Source organism: Thamnophis elegans, chromosome 1 (genome assembly GCF_009769535.1).
Source record: "Thamnophis elegans isolate rThaEle1 chromosome 1, rThaEle1.pri, whole genome shotgun sequence".
Classification (NCBI taxonomy): domain Eukaryota; kingdom Metazoa; phylum Chordata; class Lepidosauria; order Squamata; family Colubridae; genus Thamnophis; species Thamnophis elegans.
In genome coordinates, this window is record NC_045541.1 from 142,039,234 (window position 1) to 142,050,533 (window position 11,300).

The following is an 11,300-nucleotide window of genomic DNA, read 5'->3' on the forward strand; positions in this document are numbered from 1 at the left end:
CTGAGAAATTGTTCAGCATCAATTGCAAATCTCTGACTTTATGTATCAGGAATGCACAGTCATTAGCAAAGGGAGTTTCTTGAGTGACTATATAGAAGCACTTTGTGCATTCAAGTGGTGAAGGTCAAAGAGGGTGCCATCCAATTGGTACCTGATATACAAAATGTGATAACATGCAAGTGAAGAAAAGATTGAATAAATGTTTAACTCCATTGGAAATGATAAATGCAGCTGTTGCAGAGTAGCTGAATCAACCTCACAAATTTCTTTGGACATCCATAACGTCTCAGGTAGATTCAGAGAGACTCCCTTTTTGCAGTGTTTAGTGCCTTTGTCAGATCAAGGAAGATAGTAAAGAGGCATGTTCTGATGAATGCATTTCTGGGCACACCTCATATCAAATACCATTCCTGCTCTATTCCAGTCTGGCTGAAAGCCACACTGTGCCTCTGGGATGTTCCTTTCCAAGGCAATGACAAGTCCATACAAATAAACGCAGGCAAAGATCTTGCCTTGGTTCTACAGTATGAGATACCTCTGTAGTTTCCACAATCTGATTTGCTTCCCGACATCAGCCACCTTTGATTTCTGTGCTACCCGGTACATATAATTTCCCTTCCCTTCTGCTACTATTTAGAGCATCTCCCTTGTAACAAGTGCAAATTCTTATTGTGGATCTGCACACTTCAGGCAAGACCAAGTTGATCAGGATAAACTCATGAAAGACTTGAAATAGCTTTGATTGATTGCTTTCAGCAATTCTTCTGCCAGACTGAATAAGCTCCAGAATGGAACATGATACCATTGGTAGCTATTCTCCCATTCTAAAAAATATTTTTCATAGCAGCATTAACTTTTAGTATTATGCTATGGTCTCAATTCAGATCAGCTTGCAGAAAACATTTGTAATTTCTTTATGTTGAGAAGAGGACCCAACTACTTTTTAACAGCAATAATGTATGATACACTTTTAAAAAAAAAGAAAAGTGCAGTAATTGGAAGCTATATTTAAAATGTTGGAAGAGCGAATGCATTCAGAGAAGTGTTGTGAGAGTGTTGTTGGAGAATACACAAACCAACATACAGAGGCACTGCAGTTTAAATAGACTTTTACTTTTGTGGAAATAGAGGTATCAGAGTCCATCAAACAGTACAAGTTATACACAGATAAGACACTCAGTCATCAATGTCTTTCAGTTAAGGGATAATCCAAATAACATAGTCCCTAATCATACAAACAGTCTGGTACTCAAAGTTTGCTAGCAGTTGCAAAACTTAAATAGCTCACTGCACTTTCTAACAGCCAGCTTCCAAAACACTCAGATGAAATCAGCCTAGCATCTAACAGAGAGCTAACAATCATTCTGGCTCCCTCTTATGTCCGATTGTGGAAAAACAGCAACCTATCACATTTTGCAGTATAATTTAAAGAAACAGGTACAGCCTTGCTATATGATTTATATATTGCCAACCCAACCGTTAGATAATATTCCTAACAGACCTCATGACCATAACATCTGAACAAATGATATTTTTTTGTCTTCCTACTCTTTCCAAAATCAGGTCCCTGCTTTTTATACTATATATCTTGGATTAATAATTGTTTTGTCTGAATGAAGATATTTCCTAAACCAGCGGTCACCAACTGGTGGTCCATGGACCACTGGTGGTCCATGAGAAAAGTTTGGTGGTCCGCAGAAAAAATATTTGCATTTTTTATATTGCACTAAATCAGGGATCTTCAAACTACAGCTCCTAGGTCGGTATGAGCAATGTTTGTGTTGCTGCAGAGAATCTCCCCCCTTGGTATCTTTTTGTGTGGATCGGAGAGGGGCAGAAATTCCGACTTGGGGTCTGCTTCAGCCTCCTGGTGTGGGGCTTTGGGCAAAGGCTGGAGGGGAGAGCCACTGGTGGGGAAGAGCTGGAGGGGCTTGTTCCACTGGGACTGCATTATGGCCTGGAACTGACTGACCTTCTCAGCCCACTGAGCCTCCAGGCACCGGTACCTGGCCTTGCACTCCCACAGGTCTTCCTTCTGCATGGAAAGCCTATGATCATAGTCTTCAGTGAGGTGCTTCTGCTAAGCCTCCTCCTTGATCTGATCCAATTTGAAATGAGCTGTTTTGCCAACTCTTTCTCATGGTGGCTGCTTAGCTGCAACAACAGCTTCCTGTTGGGGCCCAAGGAGCCCAGGCGGGGAAACGAGGAATGGTTGACAGGGGAAGGGTGTGTAGAGGCCGGCGAGGCACCCCTTGACGTGAGTGACATTGAGTTGGCTGTGACCACTTAGCCATGGCCACCTAATCATTAGGCAGATCATATTAGTGGTGCACGGGATTTAAATTATGAATTTAGTGGTCCCTGAGGTCCAAAAAGGTTGGAGACTCCTGTCCTAAATAATGGATGTGGGAGTTTCTTCTTTGATCATGCTCCTTTTTGTTATTTTAGTGCTGAGTGCTTTGGGAAACAGGATTGTGTGGATGTAATTTCTTCCATTAAATTTTTATTCTAATTCAATTTTCGTGAAAGATACTGCTTGCTATATTTATATATTGTTTTGAGGAGGGAATTTTTGGTGAAAATATTTTAAAAAGGAAAATGTTTACCTGTTTTCCACATACCTATATTTTTCTCCTGAAAATTAAGAAGTTAGTGCGAGATCATATTTAAAATGTGTTCTTAGTATAACATGTAGTTGACTTGTGGTAGTGGGAGGGGGTATGTCACTAAAAGAGAGTGCATCAAAAAGAAATTACTAGCTTTTGTTTAATTCATTGTTCTGTAGGGTTAGTAACTCTGCCCAGAAACAATACAATCTTGGCAATTTCTTCATATATCATAAAAATGAATGGCCGATTTATCCGCATAGTATTAGGCAAAGAGTATGCCATGATTTCTGATCCAGTGACAGCTGCAGCTTCTGTTCCTTTCTCATTCACTTCAATGCTGGCTCTTTGAAGAATCTAAAAAGAGTGAAAATGTAGGGAGATTTTTAGCAAGATGCTTACATTTCCAATTTTTGGAAGAAATGTCCTTCTGGGTTCTGTTCCAAGTAGGGAAAAGATACTGAGAAACATGGAGGCTGCTTAGAAAGATGGTTTAATGGTGGACAGGACCACATGGCTTGAGCTCCTGAACAGAAAAGGGGAACACATGCTTCCAGATGTTGGGTAAGAAAGAAAAAAGGCAGAGATGCTGAAAGTCCTTGGTTTTATGCCCTCACTGGGCTTTGATCTTAAGCTTGTATTCTGATTGGTTGTCAGATTCCCATGGGGCCACGCAGGGGCAACTCTGTAGGCTGTGCTTGGAGTCCAAGTTTGGTTGAGCATTGCTTCTTCCCAGGTGCCCTGTGATGAGATGGGAAAAGGGCTAATACTATCATGCTTTAATCCCATCACCCTGGAGCTGAAGGGGGATATCTTTATTATGTAGAATAGACTGGCTCAGGCCTTTTAATGGCCCATTGACAAAGGTGAGGGCTATTAAGAGTGAGTCTGTTTCCTGCCTAAAAACATGTCTGTCCATTTCTTATTCAGGGAAATGTAATATTCTGCCTTTTCAATATTTCCCAGGATGTTTCATTTTTGTAGGAGAAGGGTGGGTTTTAACTTCCTACAATATCAACCGGTCTGCCTCTTCAGTACAGATTTCCACTTAACTTACTCAAAACTGCTCATGCATCCCCCCCCCCCCACACGTATATGGAAGCAGCATCCTGAATCCACAACTACAAACACTTTGTTTCAATAAGAACATACTGGGGATACGCCAGCATTGAACTTCACAAAACAAACGTTCTGTAGAAGGGAGATTAGGAAAAGGGAAATTAAAAGGGGTAGTCAAAAAGATCAAATCTCCCCGGACTTCTGGACCTGATTGAGTCCCAAAAGTTACTAGGGTAGTTTATGAACACAATCAAGGAAGTTATTAGCAGGAAGCAGGTTTCCCCTAGAACAGGAGCCCCCAATCTCTGCGGTTGGTAGCCTGGCTGTGGGGTGTGTGTGTAGAGAGGAGAACTGGGCTGCATGAGCAGTGGGCTGGCACACAAGAGTGTAGCTCAGTTTGCATAAGTTGATTTCTGTGTTCGTGTGCATGTGCATGCACACATTGGCTCAAGTCGGGGGTGGGTTCCTGCCAGTTCTAGCCTCTTCTATAGAAGAGGTTCCACAAATCTACCGTGCTGTTTAGAACCGGTTCCAGCTCCCTCCCCTCGCCCGTCCGCATCACACTTGCCCCGCCCACCGCTCACTGATTGGCTGGCTCACCAATCACCCCGCCTGCCTCTAAGAGTCCTATCTAAACCTTAAAGTCTTAAAGCTGTCAAGTTGAAGATCCCTCGAGTTTTTTTCTAAAGGGTTAGGGGTGCAAGGGTCTTGTAACCTGACAGCTTTAAAACTTGCACACTTCAATGCCTGAGTTCCTGAGCCAACATGACTGGAGGAGGAATTCTGGGAGTTGAAGTCCACAAGTCTTAAAACTGTCAAGTTTGAACACCACTGGGTTTTTTTTCTAAAGGGTTAGGGGTGCAAGGGTCTTGTAGCTTGACAGCTTTAAGACTTGCATGCTTCAAATGCCAGACTTTCTGAGCCAACATTTTGGTTGCTATGCAAGAGCGTTGTTAAGTGAGTTTCACCACATTTTACAAGTTGGCCACGCCCACCCAGTCACATAACTGCCAAGCCACTCCCACTCGGTCATATGGCCGGCAAGCCACTCCCACAAAGCAGGCCACATCTACAGAAGAGGTTCTAAAAAGTTTTGAAACCCACCACTGGCACAAGTGCACACCAACCTGCTGCTCGTGCAAGTCACAAGGGGAGAGGAGAATTGGGCCTGCATCCCCATCTGCGTGATCAGGCAAAATGTGAAACCATACCCCCACCAGTCCACAGAAAACCCCCTCTCCACAGAATCGGTTCCTGGTGCCCAAAAGATTCGAGGAGTCACTGAACTATAAGATCCTGTTTTTTTCTTCTTTTGCCTCCAGCTAAAGTAGCTAGCATGATGAAATTGAGAAACAAAGTGTTTAGCAAGTGGGTCTCCAGTAAACGAATGGGTTTTCATGTTATTTGTTAAATATGTTTAGTTGAAGAATATAGTAAACTGCAGAATTAACATATTATTTTTTTACCTGTGATATTTTTGCAAATTTATGATTTGTGAGATGGCTTAGGTCTGCTTTATAAGAGAAAAGATCCTTAATTCCCAAATCCTGAAGCAGCTGATCCATGTGATATGTCTGATCTAGTTTGAAGCTTGGAAAGTAAATATCCATTTCCCTGTAATGTAAACAAATACAAATGCAAGTTGAAGGTAAATGTGCATACACTGGCTTTTGCATGCACAAAAAAATTGTAAAGATAAATAGCAGGCAGCAGAACATTTGCATATTGTTCCCTTCTTTCTGGATGCTATGAAATTTTGAGCACCAAAGGCAATGCATGTGACAAGTCTTTCTTGAATTAATTGGATAAGTATAACCTGTGAAAGAGAAAACTATATGAAAATTTCAGACATCTGGAAGGCTTTCACAAAAATGATGCGGAAGATCTTACAGAAGTTATAGACTTTTTAAAATAAGTAAAAACCAATTCTTTTTTCTCAGTAGATTTGGTAATAGGGAACTCAATGGCTTTTCTTTCTTTTTGATGAAGCAATATATCGTAAAGCTCCAAAGGCTGTCTTTGGCAAATTTCAATGGCCTATTCCCAGTTACTCCCTTTTCTTCCTCTTCTTGTTATTTGTATTGACATTTTTCTGTTTGGCCATTTTAATTTGTACTACAGGATTTTGTATCCAGGATTTTAGGAATCAAAAAATGTGATGCGATTGTTATGACTTGTACCTGATCTTCATGGTCTGAAGCCAAGATTCCACAAGCTCATTGGTTAGATGATCTTCAACAAACATATAATCAGCTTCCTTCACAGGCATAACAATCAGCATCTGCACACTTCCTTTGTATGGCAGCTTTATCACATAACACTGCAAGGTCTTATCAAATGTGGAAGCAATCTTGTCTGTTTTGAACATCATTGGCACTTGAACAGTCCTGTAATTGTCTATATAGAAAGTTTCCAGCTCTGTAAATTTAGCAGGAAATGGATGTAGCCATTTGCCTGAGAATATAAAGAAATGCAATATGTTATTTTATATTGTGATATAATCCAGAATTATTGAGGGAAAATTCAACAGTAATCCAGGTACAAATCAGCCTGATTTACTTCAATTTAAAGATGAATTTCTATTCTTCCATAGTATGACTGAAACTTTAAATCTATATTCCACTCCTATGTTTGAATCTCTGGTTCTGATCCAATTACAGGGGCTAATGACCATTTCAAATGAGATTCCTTTTCATAAATAGGAGCTGCACACTAACCAAGTCTCTTGTTAGAGAAGTAATGATTAATTATATGAATCACCAGTTCAATCCAGCCCCATTTCATTTTGAAAAGCCGATAAATGCTACTCTCTTACTTTTTCATACTGACTGGCTCCATGCATCAGTGTGAAGTTCTGCTTCACTGTCACAGATTAATACTGTAGAGTCAGTGAGCTCCATGATCAAATGGAGACTTAAATCTGGACTTCACACCACTTGAGAATAATCTTACTCAGTACATTTAATCCAAAATTCATTCATTCATATCTAAATATTATTCTGCTCTAACCATTTCTTAGTTCTTGCACCACCTACTTTGCTTGCAATGCCAAGGCAGAACATGGCCTCAAATGAGAAGTCAGTGGCACCACATTCTATGCTACTGACCAGTTTTCCTTCCCTATTGGGGATTCAAAGGTCTCTCATTCCACTATCATTCCCAGCACAACTTTGTGGGATCAACAATACTTCTTTGAATAGCTATGGAGACAGAACCAAAGTAGTGGTGGGATTCAATTTTTTTTACTACCAGTTCTGTAGGCGTGGCTTGGTGGGCATGGCATGGCTTGGTTGGCATGGCTTGATGGGCGTGACAGGGGAAGGATACTGTAAAATCTCCATTCCCACCCCACTCCAGGGGAAGGTTACTGCAAAATCCCCATTCCTTCCCGATCAGCTGGGACTCGGGACGCAGAGAATAGATGGGGGTGAGGCCAGTCAGAGGTGGTATTTACTGGTTCTCCAAACTATTCAAAATACCGGTTCTCCAGAACTGGTCAGAACCTGCTGAACACCACCTCTAAACCAGAGGCTCCATCGTAATCCATTTTAGTCTCTTAAAAGCTGTTGCCTTATTGTTCAATGTGATTGTGCCAATTCTCCCTACCCCCCATCCACCAAGAAATGTTTACCTCCTTGTAACCTCCCACTATAATGGGTGCCATCCTGCATGTTTTCCAATTGCTTAAAACTCACCGAATCCTCTAGGAATTAAATCACCCCTTAATGTTCAAGATAGCAGATGTCCTCATCCTCCCTCATCTCTCAGCAACACATTTTATTGCAACTTTGCAATTAGAAAAGAATCAGAGCAAGAGCTAAAAATACAGAAGTGAAATTAGCAATATTTAATTGCAATAGGCTTTTTAGTTGCCATGGTGCTCTTTTCAAATATTTGACAGGCAACAGCCTATGCTGGAAATATCTTTCTGCTCCCATTCACTCCTCTCCCCCCTTTTTGGCTATGAAACTGATAGAGAAATTAAATTCATGATATTCATTAAAAAATAGAAATTCAATAATATACAGACCATGTAAGGCAACATTCAATTGACACCCCCCCCCCAAACCCATGAAAATTGCAAGAAGAGGTATCTCTTCTTGTATCTATCTGCACATCTCTATGAGGCCTGGCCTTGCTTCAAAATCATATTCATTGAATATTTCAATGAATATGATTTTGGGGAAGATAATTCACTTGATAGCCTCCCTACATTCAGCGCAAAGTATATACAGAACTCTGTACATAGAATTCCTTCTGGACTTACCATTGCATTCATAAAGATCAGAAAAGGCATAAGGAGGCATAATCTCATTCCACTTTCACATATAATATTCTTCATCCCTACTATAGGTCTCTTAATACACAAGGGTGAGAGAAGGTGCCATTTGAATTTCTTTTAAACACAATTTTTTAATTAAAAAATATTAACTGGAATTTTCCTTTTGCTATGGGTTCAGACAAAAGGATAAGAAACCTGCTCATGTGCTAAATGATTTATGCAGCAATGTGTGAATATCCATTTTTCCAGATCACTCCTTCCCTATCTGATGTCTTCTATTTGTGCTGGATCTCAGGTCACAGAAACCAGGAGCCATGCTGGCTCTGGAGGTTCTAGCAATCAATATCTTAAACAATTAGGAGTCGCCAGGCAGGGAATATCGTGCTCTGTTTTATTATCGTAGAACTGTAGAAAATGTAATTTCACGATCCTGATTTATACAATAATTGTTTATTAAAACTTGGGGGGGTCTTTTATGTGTGCAGGATCAAACTCAAAAAACCTTTGAAGAGTCATTTAGGTGAAATGGATTGCATAAAAATTGTATCAATCAATCAAATAATTGATCAATCAACTTCCCCTTGAAATGATAACTTGATATTCTGGTCCAATTAAAAAAATAGAGTTCTGAATATTTCATGGGGACATTCAGGGGCTTTGGTAATTTCAGTTTTTCCAGGTTTCTACAAAACCATGAGGAATTCAGATATCATAAAGGTAGTCCTCAACTTATAATCAGTGGCCATTCAAAGTTATGATAAGATCCTCTATACTGCACCGTGGTTAGAATGCAGTTTTGCAGGCTAACTCTGCCCACAATCTGCAGTTCGATCCTGATGGGGTTCAAGGTTGAGTCAGCCTTCCATCCTTCTGAGGTTGGTAAAAAGAGGACCCAGATTGTTTGGGGCAATATTCTGCTGACAAAGAGTGCCGAAAAGCACTATGGAGTGGTTAGTCTACATCTAAGTGCTCTTGCTATCACTATTGCACCCCCTCTGTCATTCACCTTTAGGAACGTGCACTATCCACCTGCCTATTTCCCCTCACCTATCATACTCCGTTGACCCCACTGGGTCTCTGCAGGCCTTGGGTCTGCTTCCCAACCCACTAGGCCCCATATATTCTTGCTCAATTACCTTTAAATGAAAGGTAGAAAGCCACTTTATTGCTGGGTCACATAGTGTGATCCTGGAAGTGGCTGCCATTTTCTGAGTGGCTGCATTGAATCGTGGTTGCTCAGAAAACGGTGGCCACATCCAGATTCATGTTACATTGCCCAGCAACAAAGTGAAGATCCCAAAGAATGGGAAGCAGATCATGGGATGTTTCAGAGAGTGGGTGATGGCTTAGGAGACCTGGGATAGGCAGACTTAGGCCTCTGGTAGGCCTCCTAGGGCCTCCCCTCATGCCTGAGGCACCCATGCTCTAAGGACCTACATATGGTCATTCAATGACTGCGTCAAAGAGAGCAGAGGGTAGTGGTCGGCTGTCATAACATGCAATCATAATGGGTACCACTACCTGTACCACTATATCTTAGATTTTTCACCTGTCAGTGAATTGTCTTAAATAGCATTGTACATTCCTGAAGGTAAGTAATTTTCATAATATCTCCCACCTAAATAGCACTGGCAACATTTGCACTGCAAGTTTAAAATAAGAAATACAGACCAGAAATGATAATAGGCATTACTGCGTGGAAATATCAGCGAAGTATGTCACATGAGAAGGATAATTGATGTGAATCAATTGATGTTTCCACCCATAAACAAAACATATAGGAAAAGGAATAATAGCTTTGAGAATGGACCCATCTGTTGACACATTTTAGGAGACCACGTTAAGGACAGGTTCCCCACATTTTTTACAGAGACACACTCTGATAAAGCTACTGTGACTGGTGCCCTGAGTTCTCCTCTTTAAAAACCATGAAAGAATTAATGAAAAAAAAATCAGTTACCTTGAAATAGTATGTAATTCAGTAGAATGATTTTAGCATGCTGATCAAAAGTGTGAAACAATGTAGGGATCACCCCTCTTGTGTACTTTTTAATGTGCTCGTTGACAATTTTTTTGGCAAGAGTAGAGTTGCGGAAATCAACTGACAAAAATTCCATGTCAAAGTATTTCTTGGACAAGTTATGGAAAGCATCCTTGATCTGAAATTCTTCCTGGATGAAAGAGAAGCTATTCTGCGAAAGAGTGAACTCTTCATTTTGGGTGATATTAAGCCTTAGTTGTTGGAACAAAGTCAGAAACTGTTCTTCTTTTTCTTTCATAAACGGCAAATTTAAAGATTGACTTATTTGGTGGTGGGTTTCCCCTTCTGAAGCCAACATGAATATTGCTAGAGCAAAAGACAGTGATAGCGGGGAGAAGAAGATATTGTTGTCATGCTGCAGTGCAATTTTCCGGTAGAGATTGAATCCAAAATTGTTAATTTTTTCTGTGAAATTGTGCAAAGAGACTAATGATGAGGGGCTTTCGCTAGATGACTTTTGAGTAGTATCACGTGGATATTGTTTATCGGAATCATTGAAAGGGAAGAGATTTAACACTAAGCTACGTGATACCTCCACTCCTGAATTTTCTGCTATTCCATTCGATATGTACATTTCAGCAATCAGTCCAAAGAAGACCAACAAAAAGTTAGTTTTCATTTTGCACATCAGTTACTTCTTTCTGGTGAACAGAGTAAACATAAATTGATGACACAAGTTAATATTGTAATTAAAAAAGAAAGGATGTTTTGGCATTTGGAGGATGTAATACAACCCCATCCAACTCATTTATCCCGATATCTTTTCTAAAGGTAGCATCAATGGGATTATCTCATGTTAATTTATTACTTTCACATTAAGGTAAACTAAGATTAGAGATCTTCCCAAATTCATTTAGTGTGAAACAACACAACACAATAATGAAATTACTAAAGATGCTTCTGCATTATTTCATATTTAAAAGGTCTTACTAAAGATGCAAACATTTATTGACAGAATCCCCATTAAACATGGAGCTGATGGAAAGACAATTTTATGTAATCTAATAATGAAAACTGTTGACCAGAAAGAAAGAGATTCTAGGCAAATTGACTTAGTCTTTCCAGTCTGATTAGATCATATTTTAAAAGAAGAACACTTTGAATAAACTTTTTAAAAACCCTGATAACAATATATAAATCAATTCCACTTTGCAACGGACAATATTTTTCATTATAATTTTAAATTAAATGCAGATGCTTCTATCTTACCTGCAGGATAGTCTCTTTTTTTCCTTTCTGAAGCCTGAAAAAGGAAACAAGTTACAACATTAAGGTGAGATAAATATTTGCTATTCCAAAGTGTAGTTCCGTA

At 39.9% G+C, this 11,300-nt stretch overlaps 1 protein-coding gene across 1 annotated transcript; it reads right to left on the reverse strand.

Moving 5' to 3' along the window:
- Window positions 1-1,593: 1,593 nt before the first annotated feature.
- SERPINA10 (serpin family A member 10) lies at window positions 1,594-11,286 on the reverse strand. Its single transcript, XM_032233570.1, has 5 exons — window positions 11,198-11,286; window positions 9,908-10,629; window positions 5,846-6,119; window positions 5,132-5,279; window positions 1,594-2,963 (listed from the first exon to the last, which is right to left on the reverse strand). The coding sequence occupies exons 2-5, from the start codon at window positions 10,614-10,616 to the stop codon at window positions 2,772-2,774; spliced, it is 1,323 nt and encodes a 440-aa protein (XP_032089461.1). The 5' UTR covers window positions 10,617-10,629; window positions 11,198-11,286; the 3' UTR covers window positions 1,594-2,771.
- Between the last annotated feature and the right edge of the window lie 14 nt (window positions 11,287-11,300).

Bases quoted from the DNA above. Each gene is read 5' to 3' on its own strand.
- SERPINA10 (XM_032233570.1), bottom strand. From the start codon at position 10,616: ATGTGCAAAATGAAAACTAACTTTTTGTTGGTCTTCTTTGGACTGATT. The intron at 6,120-9,907 runs GTAACTGATTTT...TTATATTCTCAG, and splicing joins GAATTACATACTATTTCAAG to GCAAATGGCTACATCCATTT. The intron at 5,280-5,845 runs GTACAAGTCATA...TTTACATTACAG, and splicing joins CTTCAGACCATGAAGATCAG to GGAAATGGATATTTACTTTC.